The sequence below is a fragment of the Rhipicephalus sanguineus genome, chromosome 1 (genome assembly GCF_013339695.2).
Source record: "Rhipicephalus sanguineus isolate Rsan-2018 chromosome 1, BIME_Rsan_1.4, whole genome shotgun sequence".
Taxonomy (NCBI): domain Eukaryota; kingdom Metazoa; phylum Arthropoda; class Arachnida; order Ixodida; family Ixodidae; genus Rhipicephalus; species Rhipicephalus sanguineus.
Window position 1 is genome coordinate 157,074,220 of NC_051176.1, and position 22,903 is coordinate 157,097,122.

General features: G+C 45.6%; 1 protein-coding gene and 1 long non-coding RNA gene across 2 annotated transcripts in view; one reads left to right on the top strand and one right to left on the bottom strand.

Moving 5' to 3' along the window:
• LOC119400857 (Down syndrome cell adhesion molecule homolog) overlaps positions 1-10,403 on the bottom strand; it is a 118,387-nt gene extending 107,984 nt beyond the window's left edge. Inside the window, exons 1-2 of the mRNA XM_037667767.2 lie at positions 10,154-10,403; positions 2,039-2,147 (exon numbers count right to left, since the gene is read on the bottom strand). Coding sequence (XP_037523695.1) covers positions 2,039-2,095 — 57 coding nt within the window. The 5' untranslated portion in view covers positions 2,096-2,147; positions 10,154-10,403. The remainder of the gene's footprint in view (positions 1-2,038; positions 2,148-10,153) is intronic.
• Positions 1-22,903, top strand: part of LOC125759076 (uncharacterized) — a 365,173-nt gene that overhangs the window by 187,098 nt on the left and 155,172 nt on the right. The gene's annotated exons all lie outside the window — the stretch shown is intronic.

The following is a 22,903-nucleotide window of genomic DNA, read 5'->3' on the forward strand; positions in this document are numbered from 1 at the left end:
CTCCCCCCCCCCCCCCCCCCCCCCCCCCATCCCGTCAAATCTGCTGCCGTGGCCGCTTTGGCGCTGGAGGCAGCGCGCGACTGTGGCGGCTCCTAACGTATGCACGGTGCCCATAGGCAAACATTATATAAAGCTATTGTGGCGGGTTCGACTTTCCAAATTATCTCAACATTTCATCAGCGCACAAATGCAGGAACGAAGATGGCGATGATAAACAGCCTAATTTGAGTAAATGACTGATACCATGAAAACGGAGCTTGTGTCCAAGTTTTCTCGAGGACCGAAAACATGTGGCATCACAAATTCTTTGATAAACTTGCGTGTACCTCTCACGGTCTTTCTCGTGTGATTCTCGTGTGTAGCGACGGTACGCCACTGTCATCGAGCCGCCGCTGCGGAAGATCGGACGATAAACTTTCGCGCATGCGTTCAAATTGCGAAACTGAAGCCGGTCAGTTGTCAAGAGCTTGTCAGAAATCCTCGAGCCAACTGACCGACTTCGATTCTGCTGCTGCAAGTCGCGCGTACGGTTATTAACAGAAACGCGAATTAGCAGAAGTAGCCCTTTTAAATGAGAACAAAAACCGGGTGCGTGGTCAGAACAAGTGCGCCATCGATGTCGAGAGACACCAGCGGCGCGGGCCGGTTCTCTGGCGCGCGATGCGCGTGCGCAGGCGCATCGGCGAAGACGAAGACAGCGACGCACGATACATTGTGGTGGGCGAAGTATCGCGGGAACCAAACGTCTACGACGGATCTCAAGGAACGTGACGTCAGTATAAAAGAGCGGGGACAGTCGAATGCAACGAAAAATCCAAATGAACAGATGCCGAATTCAAAAAGTGAATCGTTCGTAACAACTTGTCAATGGCGGGCCGCCTTTAATGGTCGCCGTCCAGTTTGGCCGGCGCCGGTCATATTGATATTGATATTGATAGCGAAAACATTGTTCGCATAAGCGACAGATACTGATTATTACGGACGAAAACCTCGTGATGCCAAATAAGTTTTGTGGAAACCCGCAAGGTGGAGACATAATCTTGAATTTTTTTTTATTTTGTGGTTGTTCTTTAACTGCTCAGTTTTATTTGCTGTGAAACGCGGCATAGGAGACAAAATTTCCCTCTCAAATAGCTTCTTTCGTTCGGATTCAGCTGTTCAGCCGAGATGTAACCCACCACGGTGGTCTAGTGGTTATGGGACTGCTGACCCGTAAGTCGCGAGATCGAATCCCGGCCGCGGCGGCCACATTTTCGATGGAGGCGAAGATGTTTGAGGCCCGTATATGCTTAGATTTAGGTGCACGTTAAAGAACCCCAGGTGGGCGAAATTTCCGGAGCCCTCCACTACGGCGTCTCTCATAATCACATGGTGGTTTTGGGACGTCAAACCCCAACAATTATGCCAAGAGGTATACATGTCGCGGTGGCTCACTATTTGCAATAAGTCCGCTGCTCGCAGCGATTTTACGGGTCCGAATACCGACATCTTCTTCAATTAGGTGCACGCAGACTATATCTTAGGTGATCAATAAAATTAATATGGGATTGAATCCTCCATTATGTGACTTGCCTAAAGACACAGTAGTTCCTTTACGCGGACCCATTTTTTTTTAAACTAGAGCTGTATTCATATTTCAAAAACTTTATAAATACCGTGCTTTTGCTAGCTTAACGTTGATCTAATATTACATTGGTCCAACACATTAGAGAAAGAAAGGGTGTGAGGCCACACTGCAGTGGAATAGCGAATGATGTCTGTTGTGTGAAAACTATAATTCGATAGTTGGAGTTAGAGCTCTCCCCGTATATGAGAAATTACTTGGAGTTGGGAGCGAGCTAAAGCTGGCTGCAAACTTCAATTGTTTTTTTTATTCTATTTTTCTACTTCGTTCTTTATTTAGTTTCTCGAGAATGCGCCATAAACGTCAGCGTATTTGTGAAATATGACTGAGCCTTTCAACTGCGCATGTATGCGGGGCCCAATCAGTACGATGAAAGCCCGACGAGTGTGCAGAGGCTTGTGTATACGTTCTCACCTCGAGCAAGACGCAGGCCGCTGCTCCGCTCAACGCAAGAGGCCGGTCTCGCCGCATCGTGACTTCGGGTGCGGCCAACTTCGATCGAGAGAGAGCCGATGAAGGGCAACTGCGTCAGGTAGAAATGACGCAATGATGGGATGGCACTTTGAGTCGGCTCTTCTTGCCCATTGCTCTAAGCACTGAGAACAGCTAAAAGAGAGAAATAAGATGAGTAGGGTTGGGGGTGACTGGCGAGCTGCGGGAGTCGAAATGGGAGACGGTTTACGGCCGGCTGCCCCGAAAGTTTGTTTAAGGGCTTCAGCTCTATCGACGTCATGCGGGTAATCACGGTCGCGGGAACACTTGACAAACTTGTACGACCGACTGTGCAACGCAAGAGTTATTGTGCAAGCTACGGCCGTATGAGCCTTTCTTCTCGGCCCCTTTTCTGTCCCTTCTCCCCGAACAAGGCCGAGCTTAAAATAAACAAAGGAAAGACAGGTCGCGACGTTTTATTCTTCATCTCTGTCATCATTTGATAGAAACCTGGGCAGATATGTGAGGACACCATATGGACATCTTTCTGTAAGTCGAAGTGTATGGAATATGAGCTGCCTGTATAGTATGTGAGCTGTGCAGGGGAGCGTGGGGTCGCACGCATGCCTTGTGTAGTAGCTTATCTATGGCGGTGACATCAACTAGGAAAACGAGAAACAGTGGCCAAAGGTGCCAGCGTTACACCATCAACAAGCCGCTCTCCTTTATTTCTGTGCGTTCCGGAGTGGATGTGCTTTGTAGTGGCACCATTTGCTTGATGAATGTACCATAAGCCAAACAGGGTATAGAGAGCCCCAAATATGTCAACAAAGATTTGTAAAGATTGATTGATTGATTGATTGATTGATTGATTGATTGATTGATTGATTGATTGATTGATTGATTGATTGATTGATTGATTGATTGATTGATTGATTGATTGATTGATTGATTGATTGATTGATTTCGTACACGAACCTGTGTGCTGCAAGAACTTATATACGCTGTCGAAATGTTTTCTTGGTCATTCACCTTTTTTTTATAGATAGGTTGCGTGGTTATTCGTACTCTTGGTGGGAATCTACATTCTGCATCGAGTGCTCGATGTGGTGCCAATGCTTGGTGCTTGACATGATATTCTATCTGCATGTCCATAGACTACGGAAGGAGCAAAATAAATCAAAGATGTGTAGACACCAAAGCCTCCTATGAAAATTGTATGATTTTATGCGGAAGGCCGCTTATTGGGAACCCTGACAACGATGGACATTTGCATGAATGCGTCCCCACTAATTTAATATTAAGTAGTTTACGCGGCAAATTTTACGATTTTAAAAACTCCCACCAAGGGGTGGAAAACCTCAGAGTGACGAAACGAATAATACCCTTGTTACACAGGCAAGTTAACCGCAGTTACGACCAACCACGGTTATAACCGTGTTGAACCACGATTAGCGCCAACCACGGTTCGCCGATGTTACACGGCGCACAAGCGCCCTCGGTGAATGGCTCTGCGTGAATGGCGTGAATGGCTCTGCGTCTGGCGGCAGTCCGGCGTTCAACTCGGCTGTTATTGCCGCGTCCACTTTCGCATTCCTTGAGGTGCGCCGCAGATGATGCTAATTGTTTTCCCAAAGCCTAATCAGGCTTTCTGTGGTTCGTGCAGTCCAATTCCTTCGTTTTTCACGAACGCTCGCGGCGTACACACGTCCGGCCGCTATTTTCTCGGTTAGCCGCCAAACCGAGGTCGCCAAGCTCGGTTTGGTACAACCGCGGTTAGCGGCATAACCGCGGTTTCGCATACCGTGTAACATAAGCGAACCGCGGTTACGCGTAACCGTAACAAGGGTATAAGTATCACGTGATGGCAACATGACGTGGAGAACGAAAGTGGTGACGTCAGCGCCGCTTTCTGCATTTTACGTCGGCTACATTTGACACGTGCGCCTCCGATTTGCGGTACCAGTACCACCGAAACGAACAGCCGCGTCTCCCAGCAACGATAACGTGTCGGCGCCGCTATCGTCGTCGCGGACAAATCCGAGACCGACCATGAGCGTCCGCCTGGACGCGAGCTGGTGGAGGTGGAAAACATTTGTGGCGTTTTTAAATGCGAAGCATTTCTTAGCGAACTTCTGCGAGTTTGAGCGTATCTATCTATCTATCTACCTATCTATCTATCTATCTAGCCGCCTACGACTTTGTGCTCTCCTGGCCGTTTCGTTAATCGGATGTATACCAAAATTGGTATGGAATAACATGACCGTATTACGAACATAAATGACAGGTCATAACATGAAAATCATGACATGCATGTCATGAACAGCATGATTTACATTCCACGGCCTTGGGGCTCTTGCGGCCATTCCGTTAATTTCATATATACCAAAACTGGTATGACGTGACAAGAGTTCATGGCGAACATAATGACAGGTCCTAACGTGCAAATCATGACAGGCATATCATGTGCTGCATGATTTACATGACATGGTCTCGGGGCGCTCGCGGCCGTTTAAATGAATGGATATATACGAAAACTGGTGTGACGAGACATTTCGACATGAACATAACTGACATGTGGTAACATGAAAATGATGACACGCGTCTCATGCACGTCATGATTTACATGCCACGCTCATGACGCACTCGCGGCCGTTTCGCTAGGTTGATATGCACCAAAATTGGTATTGCGCAATGTGACTGTATGAAGAACATGAATAACAGGTGGTAACATGAAAACCATGACATGCATGTCATGTATGTCATGATTTACATGCCACGCTCATGGTGCATTCGCGGCCGTTTCGCTGGCTTGAAATACACCAAAATTGGTATTGCGCGATGTGACTGTATGACGAACGTAAATTAGAGGCGGCAACATGAAAATCATGACACGCGTGTCATGCACGACATAATTTACATGCCACGCTCATGACGCACTCGCGGTCGTTTTGCTAGGTTGATATACACCAAAATTGGTATTGCGCTATGTGACTGTATGAAGAACATGAATAACAGGTGGTAACATGAAAACCATGACATGCATGTCATGTATGTCATGATTTACATGCCACGCTCATGGTGCATTCGCGGCCGTTTCGCTGGCTTGATATACACCAAAATTGGTATTGCGCGACGCGACTGTATGACGAACGTAAATTAGAGGCGGTAACATGAAAACCATGACATGCATGTCATGATTTACATGCCACGCTCATGGTGCATTCGCGGACGTTTCGCGGGCTTGATATACACCAAAATTGGTATTGCACGACGCGACTGTATGACGAACGTAAATTAGAGGCGGCAACATGAAAATCATGACACGCGTGTCATGCACGACATAATTTACATGCCACGCTCATGACGCACTCGCGGTCGTTTTGCTAGGTTGATATACACCAAAATTGGTATTGCGCTATGTGACTGTATGAAGAACATGAATAACAGGTGGTAACATGAAAACCATGACATGCATGTCATGTATGTCATGATTTACATGCCACGCTCATGGTGCATTCGCGGCCGTTTCGCTGGCTTGATATACACCAAAATTGGTATTGCGCGACGCGACTGTATGACGAACGTAAATTAGAGGCGGTAACATGAAAATCATGACACGCGTGTCATGCACGACATAATTTACATGCCACGCTCATGACGCACTCGCGGCCGTTTTGCTAGGTTGGTATACACCAAAATTGGTATTGCGCTATGTGACTGTATGAAAAACATGAATAACAGGTGGTAACATGAAAACCATGACATGCATGTCATGTATGTCATGATTTACATGCCACGCTCATGGTGCATTCGCGGCCGTTTCGCGGGCTTGATATACGCCAAAATTGGTATTTCGCGACGCGACTGTATGACGTACGTAAATGTGAGGTGGTAACATGAAAATCGTGACAGGCAAAACATGTGCGACATGATTTATATGCCACGCTCATAATGCGCTCGCGGCCGTTTCGCTCGCTTGATATACACCAAAATTGGTATTGCGCAACGTGACTGTATGACAAACATATATGACAGGTGGTAACTTGAAAATTATGATATGCATATCATTTACGGCATGATTTACATGCCACACTCATTGTCCGATCGCGGCCGTTTCGCTAGCTTGATATACACCAAAATTGGCATTGCGTGACGCGAATGTATGACGAACATAAATGACAGGTGGTAACATGAAAACTGACATGTATGGCATGATTTACATGCCACGCTCATGGTGGCCTCGCGGCCACTTCGCTCGTTTGATATACACCAAAATTGGTATTGTGCGATGTGACTGTATGACGAACATAAATGACAGGTCCTAGCATGCGAATTATGTTATGCATGTCATGTACGGTATAATTTACATGACACTGTTATGGTGCGCTTCCGGCCGTTAAGATAACTGGATATATACCAAAATTGGTATGGCATGACAGGAGTGCGTGATGAGCATGAATGACTGGTGATGCAGTGTATATACCAGAATACACGTTTCATTGGCATGGTATATACCACATTGTGCATGCACGCGTGCATGGAAAACATGCGCTATATGGTGAACTAGATGCCATGGCATGAATGATTTCATTTGGCTCGAAAATAAACAAAGCGATGTATGCAGCTCTTTGCTGGCTGCTTCGCATTACATCGATTCCCACAGTGCGTGGGATCTGCCGGATTTTTTTTTTTTTTCGGAAAGAGCCAAGTGCACTTTAACTGAAACTGAGAAAAACACGCCTTTTTGCTACTGACAATATGGTCGGGCCTGCTGCAACAATTTTTTGCCAGTGTGTTCCTGTCCCCTAAATACCTCAAATCTATATTGCGGCTAAAATCTATACAGCCCACTATCGTCGGTATTCAGGAGTAAAATTTGTATTTAGCTCTTATAGATTGGAACATTTCATTTGGGCTTGAATCAGCTCGTAAAAGAAGTCTAAAACGATTCGAATGTACGGTATAGCAATATTTTGCGATAAAATTAACATCATCCTTGTGCTTCCGTCGGTGCCTTCCTTCGCCGCATTGGCGTAATGATGATGACTAGACTTGAAGAGCGAGTGGTCCTTCCTGGCAAAGGGCGCACTATTCTGGGCTGTCGGCCGCGTTTTCTTGTTCTTGGAATCCATTGAAGGCCCTGAAAAGTGATCCAGCTCTTTTTCTTCTTCTGAGCTCGTTTTATGCCGTACCGTTTCGGATCATTTCATCTTCCTCAAGGAATAGATCGGTGCCCAATATCTTCATTTCATATGTCTTTTATTTCAATTATACCGTCTTGGAGCGAAAGAAGGACATGATACTGTAGCGCTAAACTCGAAGAGAAACACTAAGAGGCAAAAAGAAGTTGGAAAGTGGGCCTCTTACCCTTTATATTCGAGTTTTGCCCTACAACATCATGTTATTCAGTAACTGCCAACTTGCCCTAGAAAAACTAATTGTGGAACGTAAACATGATAGCAGAGCAACTGGAACACAAATGAAACAGGTTGGATGCGGCCATGTTGGTTGTTTTGATCACGTTTGTTGACGCAGCGCTGATTTAACGAATGTGACTCGGTTCGACTGAAACAGATGCAGGATTTGGCTCATTTTTGATTAGAAACTGCCTTTCTGAGGCAGTTTCCAAAAGGCAGTAGAAGCTGCCTTTTGGACATCTTAGTTAAAATCAAGAAGAAGAAATGGGCATGGGCATGTAGCGCGTAGGCAAGATAACCACAGGTCAATGAGAATAACTGACTAGATTCCAAGAGAAGGCAAACGCGCGAGGGAGAGGCAGAAAGCTAGGTGGGCAGATGAAATTAAGAAGTTTGCGGGGATAACGTGGCAGCAGGCACAGTACCGGGTTAATTGGCGGAACATGGGAGAGGCTTTTGCCCTGCAGTATACGCAGTCAGGATTATGATGATGATGTTGATGATGGGCGAAATAAAAAAAAAAGGGGGGGCGGACAAATGTGGCAAATGAAACTAATTTGCCTATTTGTGCACCAAGTATTGCGAAATTTAGCCCAGGTATGTGAATCTTTGTGCTGATTTCAACACTTGTAATTAGGTTTTGTGGTGTTCGCATATTTAGAATAGTATACATAGAATCGAATATCCGCACACCCTTACTAATACGCAGCCGTGCGGCACTGTGGTCAGAGTTAAGAGGTAATTTCGCCGCTGCGAATGACCAGTGACAGATATTTCGAGAACTCACTGCGTTGTTCTCCTGAATGATAGAAATGAAATGCAGTGAAGCCTGCGCAGCTAACGGGGCGTAGGTGGCAGTACAATCGGCAAGTGTCCTCAATTTAACTTTTAGCAGAAAAAAATTGGCCGCCATCCCGCCCTGCGAACGTGAACGTCCAACGAAGCTGTATCAAAGACTACAGATGCTGATAGAGAGGGGGGGGGGGAGGGGCGTTTTATTATTACTTTGGAGTAATGGTAGTGATAATAGCTATGTGGTCGCTGGGTAGACCGTGTTTGGTACCGCGACCATTTTCAGCAAGACGAATTTGTTTCTTTCGTCGAGCATTGTATTCACGTTGTTCTTCTGGTGTCTTTGACGTCATTCGAAGCCCTCGTCTGAAGTGCAAAGCAGCTACAACCTAATCTTTATCGGCAACGCGTGGGAGGGTGTTCCCATTGTTCACATGCGCCTTATCATCCATCATGCGGTTTTGATGCTTGTTTTGTGGTTTTCTGTATTGAAACGAATACTGAGCTCTATACCGTATGCCTGATTGCAAAGAAAGATATGCCTTTTGCCTTCAATTGTTAAATGACCCCTAAGCCAACCAGAGGTCGCAATTTAGTTGAGGCGTTGCAGTTGTGCACGAGTGTACAGCGAACGCGTTCATCGGCTCGTCGGTCCACCTCTCCGAATGCCCTTCCTCAGCGTCCGAGGTGAAAACGCAAGGAGCGCGCGCATCTGCTAGCAGAGGAGCACGTGAGCGTCTGTTGGTGGTTTAGGGGCCCTTTAACCTGACGTTTTGTGTTTACGCCACGAAATTTACCGACCAACGAGAGGTATACAGCTTTGCTGTAAATGTTGAGCGTGTCGCGAGGGCACGGTCACCTGTTCGAGCCTATCTTATTTGCATAGGCGCAAATGCGAGCACGTTTCATTTTTTCCCCTGTCTTGCGTTAGCGTATACTGTCTAAGCAAGTTAAACAAAATGAAGCAAATGCAAGTCTGGGCCTTACACGGGATGGCTGATGTGCTTGGCTTCTGACTATTACTGGCGCATATTTTGAATAGACTGTTTACGCACCGACATGCGCTATCGCATTGCCTTATTTCTGACAGAATGTGCACTGCCGCCCACTCATTTAACGATACATGCGCAAACACGCACGTCTCAGGTGGATAAAAGAAGAATAAACTTTGGTGGTTTTATACGAAGACCGCGAACCCCCGCACTGAAAGCCTGAAGCTTTCATCAGCATGGAGAAACGAGCATGCGACATTATAGGTTGATGCATTTAGTGTGCGCTAGACAGCACTTACAGAATTATAAACAGTGCGGATGGCCGGGGTCGAATTTTCCTGCCTTCACTTTATCATTTCGAGTCTGTCGAAACCTCGCTGTTGTCGAACTATTTTCAAGGCGAGAAAGCTGCTTGGCTTCTCCTTTCTTCTTCTTCTGTTTTTCTGGTTCCATGGCGAGCAAAATAACAAACGAAAACTCGTTATATACGTATGTTGACGAAATCATAGCATGCACTGTGCAGAATCCGCCCCCGTTGCCCAACATGCACAAAAAACGTCCGAAACACACCTTTTGAAAGTCCATCCTACGTTTTTTTTTAAATATTTTTTATGGAGGACATTCACTTCGTTTTTGTTTTAATTTGCATCGTACCACGAGGCTGATTCTGCAGTAATAACCGACGATGTGATAGCTCAAGAAAGAATAAGTAAACGAAACGAGCTAAAAGCCACATTGCACGCCGTACTCCACCAGAATTGTACATGGACAGAGGGTATATATCAAGCACCCTGGTGAACCAAGCGTACAATGATTGTCACACGACTGGCGCGTTACTCACATCACTTTGCAGCAGGAAAAAAGGTAAGGAACATATAACTTCGGACACCTACTTGGCACCGGTCAGTGCGTACACCGTCACATCTTCTCCGCGAGGCTGGCCGATGCTATCGGGCTACGTTTCTCCTCCGCGACTGCACGAAGAGTGCCCTGGTCCCACTCCACAACAGTGGGTGCAGTAACGGCGGATGAATAGCTCGCCAAGCCTGTGTACAAGGCCCGCTGGGATGCAAAACAATGGCCGCTGTAGCCCTGTGATACAAAGCTGGGTATCGAGCCCCTGTCGATTGGCAGCCAGGGAGGCTTCCGCTTACTACACGTGCAGTCGGAAGCATTACGACACGCTTGATTAGCGGCGTGCACTCTACGAGACAATTCAAGAGCCCGTTGCATCACGGCTGACGCTACACGCACAAGCTGTGTCTCGTGGCCCTTCACTTTTTCCTAGTGTGTGCGTTCTTCGAAGGATAGGGCATCACCACAAGCAAAAGAAATAAAAAAGAACGCCAACAAACGAAACGTACTTTGTGGCTGTTTATCGTGCCTGCCCTTCCATCGTCTTTTTTTTTTTTTTATCGGAAAATCGGAAACGATTTGTTGCACAGCGGCGTCAGATGAGTGGGGGCGGGGCAGTGGAAATGCAAGGGTGCGCTCGCCGGTATCGAACCCGCGACTTTTGGGTCAGCAGAGGAAGGTGCAAGGGAAAGTGGAGCCGCTTTAGCTCCATTGAGAGGAGCATCGTGCGTGTAACGCGAAAACATATCCTGGTGGTACACAACAAAACTGCAGCAAGCAGTTTTGTTGTGCACTTTCTTCTTCCCTTTACTTATCATTTCTATGCTTCAATTAAATACAAGAAGCAATTTCTTCTACGTTTACCTTGGTTTTAATTACCTGTTGACTTCTTGTGATTGTGGCTAACAGAAAATAGGCCCCTCGGTTCCGCTTCCTTTCATATGTACAAAAGATACATATGTATTTTCCGATGTTAGCTTGTTATTTTTGTTAATATGCGAGATCGGCCTGCTGTATAATCATCCGTAGTTTCTATTGCACTATTTGAGCTCAGAGACACAGAATTAGCCTCAAGACAATCACCTTTCATTTTATAACGCTTAACTCATACCACGAAATGCCTTTCTGGGGTTTTTCGCACTGGAATCGCGAGAATCCTAGCATTTCATATGAATATTTACGAAGTAAAAACTCCACTTGAGCGCCCCACTTAAGACAACCATGCATAGTGAACCGATAAACCATGGTGCACGTTGTTACTCATCTGCGGGATGACGTATGCGAAACGGTTATAGATAGCGCACAGGTGGTAGGCGCTCGTTTGGAGCGCTGGCCAATTCGGGATTTTCGGAAGACGACTTAACTTCTATTCGAAAGAAACTTGTGCACATTCATCTCTTATACCCCGTTATACACTTGAGGCACGGTTGAGGCCGTTCTCCTTCGTTATTTTTCTCTCGCTCTGGCTTTACGAAAGTTCTGTACACGGACGGAACCACTTATGCGGTCGCTACCTTGACTGGTTTCCCATACACGTTGTATGCAGCACGCCAGGCGTTGCACATGCAATGACCTTTATGATAGAGCAGTCATGCATCCGCTCGAGGTCAACAGGCACTAACCTTGATCTCTTCCTAATTCAATGAATGTCAAGACCATCAACGGCTGCAGAATAGCCGCATATAAACACCCCTGCTGCAGCTTAGTAGCCCAGTACACGAAAGGAAATCCGTTATGCATTCTTCAATCAATCAGGGCGTGACGGAAGATGTTCTCCGAATTTCGGCTCATATACCTGACAGGCAGTTCTACGAAGGATGGTCTTATGTGAGACGGTTAGATCGAGTGTGGTATGACTGGCATCACGATGTGAGTCAAGCTGTGCATATCAAAGCGCGTGATGAAAAGAAAAACTTTCATACCTCGACGTCAGGCAGTTCTCCACCACACAGTTGCCATGCAACAATATAGAATTCGATCTACAGGTACATTACCCAGGCTTGCACAGTTGACAACAGCTCCCAAACACAATGGTATATAGCAAGCGGAAGAAGCAGAACTGGAGCGACGCAAGCCACATTCATCATTACACGTACCGACGAACAACCACCGTGAGACAGCGCCCGTGATAAGTAAACGTTCAACTGGACTGAATGCGATGCGATTACTACAGGCATGGTTGCCCAGGAGGTCGGCATCGCACAACTTTTTCCCTGGGGCTGTTTGCAGAAGTTATCTGGTAACGCAAAAGAACTGACGTTTGGGCGAGTTGAATTCTGTAAACACATTGAGTGGATTCAGCGCGATACAACGAGGACAGAGGTGAAGAAGAGACACGAACACCAGCGCTGTTCTCACAAATAACTTTATTAGTGGGCAGTCCTTATTCACATCTAGCTAACAAGTAGGCAATCTTATTCACATCTGGCTAGACACTGTAATGAACATGGGTGTACAGCGATATTTGCAGACACTGTGTGTATTTTTGCGCATGCGGATCAGGCTACCAGAGAAATTATGGAAGCTTTGTACATTCACAAAAAAAAAGGCTAGTTGTGTAAGCGTGCCTTCTATAGCCCTGCATGAGAGAGAAATTCCTTTCTTGAATAAGTTTGTCATCTGATACAGTTTGTTCATGGTTAGTCCACCTTTAATCTTTTGCATTTATCCTCAGTTTGACGTCATCGGCGTGTGGTGATGTGGTTATAGGTTGTGCTTTAAAATATGTGTTTCTGCGCTAATAAAGTTAGTTGTGAGAATAGCGCTGGTGTTCGTGTCCCTTCTTCACCTCTGTCCTCGTTGTATCGCGCTGAATCCACTCATTATGTTTATTTGGTAAAGATTGATTGATTGATTGATTGATTGATTGATTGATTGATTGATTGATTGATTGATTGATTGATTGATTGATTGATTGATTGATTGATTGATTGATTGAGTGAGTGAGTGAGTGAGTGAGTGAGTGAGTGAGTGAGTGAGTGAGTGAGTGAGTGAGTGAGTGAGTGAGTGAGTGAGTGAGTGAGTGAGTGAGTGAGTGAGTGAGTGAGTGAGTGAGTGAGTGAGTGAGTGAGTGAGTGAGTGAGTGAGTGAGTGAGTACCATCTTGTCGGTGCACAGATCTACATCGGTCTATGCTGCGCTGTGGAAAGTTATATAGGCATAGGTCTAAACAAAAGGTACGTAACTGTATGTGTGCGTTAACATAATCAGTATTAGAAGAATTCACGCACGTCACATTGTACTGCCATGCATGCAGGTGTGACACCGTACCATAAGGATCAAACAACAAGATAACGCTGGTTGGTGCTGAATTGGGCTGATTGGTCCGTTATGAAGTGAACAAACATCGCAAAAACAGAACGTAAGCACGACATAGCGCTGTGGCTGTCGTCTTTACTGCGTCCCGTCCATTGGCGTAGCCAGAGGGTAGATTTGAGGGGTTTAGACCCCCCGAATTCTTTCCATTTTACAACAAACACTGGCACGAACATGCATAACAGTCAGTAGGAACCCCCCAATCCCAGCCCAAAAAAAACTACGCCCCTGCCGGGGCGTAGTTTTTGAAGGGGAACGCGCTCTACGTTCCCCTTCAAAAAGATCATACAAGTATGTCGCATAAAAGAGTTCAGGAAGCGACGTTGGAAGAGGAATCTTTATGTCACGCCACCACCACATAGCATTCACATAAATAGATTCTTTTCTGGTATTTACAAACATTCGCAAATACCACAATATGCTATAACCATTCGGGGTACTGACCAGTGTTGTACGGAACGGCGTTCCAAGGAACGACGTTCCATGAACTAGTTCCTTTTTGGAGGAACGGAGGAACGCCACCGTTCCATTGAGGATCGGTGGAACTGTAACGGTAACTCGTTACGTTTACGTAGGAACGGCAGAGGGAACGGCGTTCCTTCTGTAAATGTTCCTCGGTCTTGAGCGCACGCACGCAGCACATTATGCGGAACAGGTCGGATGGGTGACCGTGTGAGGCGCAAGAATCTACAGCTCGTCTTTCACTTTAATAAGGCGTCCGTCGGGAGCGCGGTAAATATCTCTTCTAGTCACCCGGTTGTGTATAATGGTGAAGAGGACCGAAACGCCGTGGACGTGGGTGCCGCAGTGGCGCCTGTCCGGTGCCTTCGATGTTTTAGTTTGGGCAGGCATCCCTTCAACATGCGAGTTATCCCCGTGGCTATCGGTCTGTAATTTTTATTATAGTTCATTTCGACAGCCGCCGCACCGATGACGTCTGTCATGCAATAAACGATACGCGTACATCCAGCGTTACATTCTTGTTGCACCCGCTGGGCTTGCCCTTGCCCCTACGACTCCGGTTGACTTTGTTCCTACTTGTATACAGCACGGCAGTACCCTCAAGCGCTTGATGGAGCGGCTTTTCAACATTGCCAGTGAAGTGCTGACGAGAAAACAGGTTCGGCTGTCGGATACCATCATCATCATCATAATCATAATCATCAGCCTGACTGCGCCCACAGCAGGGCAAAGGCCTCTCCCATGTTCTGCCAATCAACCGGTCCTGTGCTTGCTGTTGCCACTTTATACCCGCAAACTTAATCTCATCTGCCCACCTAACTTTCTGTCTCCCGCTCGTGTGCTTGCCTTCTCTTGGAATCCATTCAGTTGCTCCTAATGACCAGTGGTTATCATGCCTATACGCGCTAAAATAAAGCCCTGCCCATCTACATTTCTTCTTTTTGATTTCGACTAAGATGTCCTCAACACCCGTTTGTTCCCTGACCCATTCTGCTCTGTTCTTGTCCCTTAAGGTTACACCAATCATTTTCCTTTCCATTGCCCGCTGCGTAGTCCTCAATTTCAGTTGAGCACCCTTCGTAAGCCTCCAGGTTTCTGCTCCGTCGGTAAGTACTGGTAAGATGCAGCTGTTATATACCTTCCTCTTGAGGGATAGTGGTACCATTCATGATTTGGGAATGCTTGCCGAATGTGCTCCACCCCATTCTTATTCTTCTAGTTCATTCTCATGGTTCGGCTTCATGATCACTACCTGTCCTAAGTAGACGTATTCCTTTACAACTTCCAGTGCCTCGCTACCTATCGCAAAACACTGTTCTCTTCCGAGACTGTTGTGCATTAATTTAGTTTTCTGCATATTATTTTCAGATGTACCGCTCTGCTTTCCTTGCCCAATTTAGTAATCATGAGTTGCAATTCGTCCACTGAGTTACTCATACAGACATCGAGATGCAACTCTTGATGAGTGCGAACAAGGGACTTGACTAAGTCGCGAATACCTATCCTGGACATTATTTTCCACTGACACTGCAATACTGAATCAGCACTCATTTGGATGCGGTTTCTTGTGCGAGGAACTTAGTTATATTGGTGCATGTGTGGAAATTTCTACTTGAATATCTGAAGCGCAGTATTCTGACTGCGCATTTGAAGACTGGCGTGGAAAGTGCCACAGGTGTTGCACTTTGTAATAGACGGGCACGAACGTTGCTGTTAGCTGTCTGTAGTACGGCCGGCGGTCTATAAAAAAATCGCCTAGGAGCGTTTCTTTAAATTCCTTTTATCTATATAACCTGCTGCCGGTGATGTAAAATTGGTAAATTATATGTAGCTTCATGTGAGCTTTAAATTGCACACTTTATTTCGCCTGAGGATTATACGGCACTACATTTCGATTAAAATTCCAAATGTAACGTTAATGTACCGACACGTTCCAATTTTTGAAATGTAACTGTAACGAGTTCCTTTCGCATTAAAGGAACTTGTAACGAGAACTCGTTCCAAGGTTGGAGAGGAACGAGGAAGGAGCTGTCGTTCCTGTTTTAGAGGAACGTGTACAACACTGGTACTGACCGCGTTTTAATTTCGCTGTTTTGCTGTCGTGAGAAAATGCTATACGGGGTGTTTCAGCTAAGTTGTACCAGCCCTGCTTTTTTCTTCACTCTCTCTCTCTTCCTTTCTCTCCCTCTCTCTACGATTCGTCAGGGCAATGAACTAAATATTTTTATTGCTGTCCTGAGCAATTGAAGGCGTAATTGCCGACAAAACTAAGTTACTACACACATAGAATAATTGAATAACTTTACGAAGGATAATTTTAATAATAATATAATATAATATCTGGGGTTTAACGTCCCAAAACCACCATATGATTATGAGAGACGCCGTAGTGGAGGGCTCCGGAAATTTCGACCACCTGGGGTTCTTTAACGTGCACCTAAATCTAAGTACACGGGCCTCAAACATTTTTGCCTCCATCGAAAATGCAGCCGCCGCGGCCGGGATTCGATCCCGCGACCTTCGGGTCAGCAGTCGAGCGCCATAACCACTAGACCACCGCGGCGGGGCACGTGTTAGCACGATTGGACCCTGCCCTGCGATAGCATGTCTCTTTTTTACACTATTGTTATTTTTATGTTGTCTATGTTTTCTGCTTTTCCCTTCTGGTGGCAACACCTATATATTTGGTGTGCCGCCCATTAAAATCTTAGTTGAAAGTAGCGCTTGTCCTGTGTCCTTCGATTGTGCTACGTGTCCTTCGCGCTTAAAGAAACTATTTTATTATCATTCAAGGTATTATATATATATATATATATATATATATATATATATATATATATATATATATATATATATATATATATATATATATATATATATATATATATATATATATATATATTGTCGTGCCTGGGTATTTGGATCCGTCCCTTCTCGGCAACCATGCTGTTGCTACGAGAGGGCAGCGTCGTACCCGGACTCCTTTTGGTAGCGTAGTCGAGTCTCCGGGTTGAGGAACTGATGCTAGCAAGTTGGGAAAACAATAACAAGTTTACTGGCACTTTTCGTACACTCAATTACATCGTGACAATTGGTCAGAGTTCAGCGTCGAGCGAATTGGATGAGCCTGTTACCGAGGGCTCAGAGCCCCATTTCTCACTCAGCACCGTCGTTTTAACCCCTCAGTTTGGCTCCTCCTTCTTGATGACCACCAATCACACACACGACACCTCCCACCATGGCACAGTCCATTTCACTGTCGCTGAGGGGTCGTTGCACACTTGAAGCAGCAAGGGTCCGGCGGTTGACGGCACGCAGGTGGGGGAAGCAGGACAACAGGTTCCTCGGGCTTGCTACTGCAGTTCTTTCCCCGAAGGCAGAACGTGCTTGCTCCTGCAGTTCTTCCCCGAAGGCAGAACAAGGTTTGCGGAGACTCCCGTCCAAACATACCCGTCAGGTGGCTTCGGCAGCGTACCAAGCCAAGCCCAGGTGGCCCATTTTCTCCGGCTTTGCCGTCCCAGACATTGAGGCCGAGATTCTGCCCATTGTTGGTCACTCGTCGTCCCAGAAATTCCGTTTCGTGGAAAGATGCAGGTGTTCTAGCAGTGTGAGAACGCCTCGCCCGCAGATTCTCATGGTCAGCGCCTCGCCACCGACTGCCAGTCATAACAATATATATATATATATGCGCGCCTTATAATCCATCGAAAGGCAAAAGAAGTGGCGTCATGGAAAAGCAATAACACAGAAAAAAACAGAGAGACTCGCTGCGTCAAACCTTCTAAGGGAGACCAGTAAACGGTATAAGCACTCACTTCTGTTCACGTATATGAAAAGGAACTAAGCGGAGAAGAAACGTGATGCACTAGAGCTCGTTTCCAATTTGTATAGATATATACACAGCGCAAACGAGCTCTAGTGTATCACGCTTATTCTAGTTATGCTGAAAAACGCATAATAACTCGACCAGCCCGGCACTCCGCGCAAGTTGCTCTGATCAGGGAAAGATGTCACAAAGACGAAAGCTTTATTATGGTGATAAGAGAATTTTTCAGTTGTCGCTTTCTTACGTGAAATGAAACACCAAATACTCATGAGCGTAGAAAATGTACTGTTAAGCGGGAGTACACCCTGAAAAAGTAATTACAGTATGTTTTTAAAAGCTAGTTTCGGTTCCTACTGTACCCTCACGTAACAACACGGTATGAGCCTCTCGTCACGTGCTTGCCCAAGATATCGTGACGTTTCCACGGCCGCTCCGTCCCGTGTATGGTTCCGTGGCTCTGTTGGTGACTCACAAGCGGCCACTGTGAAAGTTTTGATACCTGACGTCATCACTACCAGTCATAGTGGCGTGTGAAGTTATAGTGTCGATGTCAGTAGGTGCACCATGCGAAACTTGATTTTAATTTAAAAATAAAATCTCTTAGCATTTACTGACCTTCACACTTGAGCAGAACAGTCTCTTGTGTACAGGAGATTTGTATGGGAGATTAAACTCCCCTTCGAAAATTGGTGTCAGTACCCCTTTAAGAGTTGTTTAATTACATGCCCATTCGCCGCGAGATCGGGCTACAGGTGGCAGCACCGTCGCCGCGCAAGTGTGGATATGCGGTTGTCGGCGCGTACACAAACGCACACAATAGCGCTTCGTTGTGAGCGATCTGACCCGATTTCCGGCAAACAAAATGCGTTGACTGCAGCTTTCTGGCAATATGTGCGCTCCTCATTCCCGAATTAATGCACAAAGCGCGCCGAACGTTACTATCACTTGTGAGAGAAGCGCGTTCAGTCAACGAACAGGTTGCTCGCCTTCGGCGACAGTCGGCGTTTTCGCAATGGATGACGTTTTCTTGTTTTATTTGTACATGTTTATTAGCTTGTGTTCCACCTACTACGCACTGCTGTAGCGCGACTGAATTAAGTATTTCTTCTTGTTCATCTGGATATCCCCAACAAAAAGAAAGCCCGTATTCCTTCACGATGAGTTCAAACTTCAAACAGTAGATTGTGCCCTGCGTGCTCAAATATTCATCCGCATTTTTTATTCAGTTCTCCATGAAATGTAAGACAGTTGATAGATTTACTGAGGAAAGCTACGTGGCTGACAGCGCTTAGCGCTACGGAGACGTTTAACACGCACACGCTTGTTTTTATTCCAGTAACAGTACGCAAAGGCAACCGTACAGCACGGAACTTTATTCGATTGATTACTTGCACGACAGTAATGGAACAAAGACCCGGTTATTTCATGGGACCAAAGTACGTTTTTTCATGCGAATAATATCCGCTGCCTTCCGTCAATCTATAACAACGCAACACAAACGCTCAAGAAAATGTAAAGAAAAAAGATGTGGCTTCGCGTGAAGGTACTACGACATGAATCTAAAGTACGCCGTTTGGATTAATTTTGACCATCAGGGCTTTAATTTAAGTACACGGCTGTTCTTGTATAAATTTCGCCACAAGTTAAAATCGCGCAAGGCAACTCAGTTTTGTGGTTTCCGTGTCATTACATTTTCTGTTCTTTTTAGGGGACAATTTGAGTACCCAAGTGTCAGACGTGACTTGACAGAAATATTTCTCTGTAGTGGGACCAGGATTGTACACAACTAACGCTCGTCGCGTAACCTATAAACGACAGTGCCGAAGTTACACACCTAACCACAACGCGCAAGTGCTTGAGAGCCTTTTTTTTTTTTACCACCGAGGCGCTAAAAGGCTATATTCACATGAGATTGAATACTTCTCATCTTTAGGACAACACCAAGTGCACTTGGTAATGCGCTTGGACCAGAGAGCGGCACCTACACTGATATGACTCTCGTGAACGGAGGATACGACGACCACACACAGCACTCTCGACAAGTGCACTCATTGATCTTATTACAGTACATATACAGCCGGTCAAGGCCAAATGCTTCTTTACATCGTGTTAGGCATCCGTACGAGCGGTTAAAGTAGCACTAACGCAACGGAACAAACCGCCTTTTGAGGACCTGCATAACGTACGCGCGCATGCAAACACAACGTGGCTAGCAGACGACGCATGGAGCAATCCACACTAGGCGCGGTTCAGCCAGAAGCCGCCAGGCGGCGACTCCGCTCGATCTCGCGGCCAATAGCTTTAACATGTCCAGTGACCACAATAACTTCTTTCTAACGAATAAGACTGACTACAACTCTCGAGAGATTATTGAGCTGATGCACGGCATTTTGAAGTGTATTAAAGGAAGATACGCGAAGTGCACAGGATTGTCGTGGCTTTCGTGCTCCGTGTTACGTGTCACGTCACCTTTAGCGATGGTCACACGCTTCGCAAACACGCACTGGCGCTTCACCTTCACCGACCAGGGCTAATAGACCATGACAGGAGTGCAAACAGTCCGCCGTCAAGTTCGATAATAATGTTACAGCTTTGGTATGAACCGCTGCATAACAGTGGTCCAGCGCGATGAAGCACATGTGACCACGTGAAGCCGAAATTTCGGAAGCATCCGTACGAATACAAACACCGGTTGCCCCTGATCTGATAAATCCACATGTGCCACTCGCTCGACTATATTATAGTTGGCATGTATTCCACATAGAAACTCTACAGCAGAGTATGTTGAGCTGCTTTTAATTGAAGAAGGCATAAGATAAAACAGAGGACATGCAAGAACCCAGTGCACACAAACGAGCGCTTTCGTGTGTCCACCCACTTCATCCGTGTCAGCCCCCGGACATCTACATTATATTGGCAATCCTATACTTACCAGATTCGGAAGTACCGTTTTTTCGGTCTCTAAGTATCATGCTGTCGATTTACCGCAGTCTACTCCCTTCCTGCGGTCATTTTGCTGCACTCTATATGAATAGGTGCCGGGATGTTCTCTCCCGTCTAACTGACAACCAGCAGTGGTTTATTCAGCAGTCACGAGAAGTCTGCCGACATCACCTTGGTACGTCCCTTCCATCTTTCTTTTTTTTTTTTAAATTTTCATTCTCTAACTTTAGGCAGGCTGAGCAATGCCCGAAAGAAATTTTAGGTGACACTTGAGGGTAACCATTACAACACAAAGGTTTGCTGGTGTAAATGCCCTGCAGGGGATGCAGGGGACGAAAGTTAAGATGATCATTGTATATGATTAGTATTTATTCGATTCGTTCCCTCAGCTGCGCCACTTTTATTTCTTTTCTTTTTTTTTTTTTTACAGCGAAGCTGCATACCTGTATGACTCGGATCCTGACATTTCTTCGTCTCTGTCGACATAACAGTCGACATGAAAACCATTCCACGAATTGAAGCGAAAACTGCCTATCTCCATTGTAATCACGCATTGAGAACACACTCCAGTATTTGCTTCAGTGAAAAGAAAAGCACAAAATAAGTGCAAAACAAAACAAGCACAAAACAAGCGCGTTCCAACAATGCGAATCACGTAGCGTTCGCCGCATGCATTTACAAGGGACGATTATGGTTTCACAAAGCTGCAGTTGCCAGGAAGCGGCAACTGTAGCATACGAAACACAGAGTGACGTCACTACACTTTCGTACGTAAGACGAACCGCTAGCAACTGGTTTCATTTTTGTCGAGAAAGCGCCATGGGAAGGCCACGCATAGTCAGGACACCCAAACAGCAGCGTTTTTATATTCGCAATTATGTCTCGCTGTCAGCCACTTCATGTAATGCATTTCTCCCTCGTTGAAGGCTACGTCACATTGGTCTATCAGGTCAGGTGATACCCGAGATTTGCTGACCAACCACCTTCATAGCTTGAACTGGAGCCCAACTTTTTTTTCATATTAAAAATCTTTTTGCATCATCTGATCATCACTTTGTTTTTGTTTAATTTTCGTTTATATTGTGTGTAGCTATAGGCATTGTAATTTTGATTTTTATAAGGAACTTGTTGTGAACTGAAGGGTTCCATTGAAGCATATATCCTCTGCCTCCTCAGGTGAAACCTGCAAGAAAGTGATATGAAGTTAATAAATGAAATTGTTTTGTTAACGGCTGGAGCTTTAAATAGTACTGCAAACTTTATTCTACTCATGATACGTTGTCATCTTCTGCAAACACAGAGTGCAAATGGTTCGTACTGCATGCGGTTTTTAGGCTTTCCTTCTTGGAGGCGAGAATATAGCTTTGTTCTTTGTTGTTTAAATGTTTCCGGAACGTTAAATGGCATATTCATCTGAAATTACTAATTGTGTTGGCAAAGTCACTGTTTCTCAGTTTTTTTACTTTATATTTTAATGGCATTGGTAAGTTTTTGCATTTATGTAATGTCATTTCAGGGATTTCTAAGCATTTCGGTTTGGCAAGAATAACATCCCTCTTTATCCACGGGGTATATTTTCTAGTATTTTGTTTCTTTTTAGTTTTTCTAGAATTTATTAGGCGATGCAGTATGGAACGACTAATTTTAATCTTAATGACTACAAGGACTCCGAGTTCACGGCATGCAGACCGGCTTAGGTACCCCTCTCCTCACTTCCCTTTAGATTTTATACTCTTGTTTACCGCCTGATAACAGGGTCCACAAGACCGTTTTCATTTTCTCATTTTTCCCACTGTACCAGAGAGTGGTTCAGTAGTTTCGTCAGGGTACGCAGTTGGCTGTTTAAGAATTGTTGGGGTTTTACGTCCCTACAACAGCGATATGATTACGAGGGACGCCGTAGTGGAGGGCTCCGGAAATTTCGACCACCTGGGGTTCTTCAACGTGCACCTAAATTTAAGTACACGGGCCTCTAGCATTTCGCCTCCATCGAAATGCGGCCGCCGCAACCGGGATTTCCTACCACGACCTTCGGGTCAGCAGGCACTTGGCTGTTTGCTTTGTGTGGCTGCTGCATGCACAAAACTTGTGATATGACACGCAGCTTGTCTTTCAATCGAAACGGTAAAATGAAATCATTTTCTCTAATAAGTGGCTAGGAAACTGCGGAAAGTTTCTGCTTTCTCTTTCTTCCATCCGTTGTCACTGTGCTCCCGAATAGCGACTTCAAAGTAAGCGCGTCT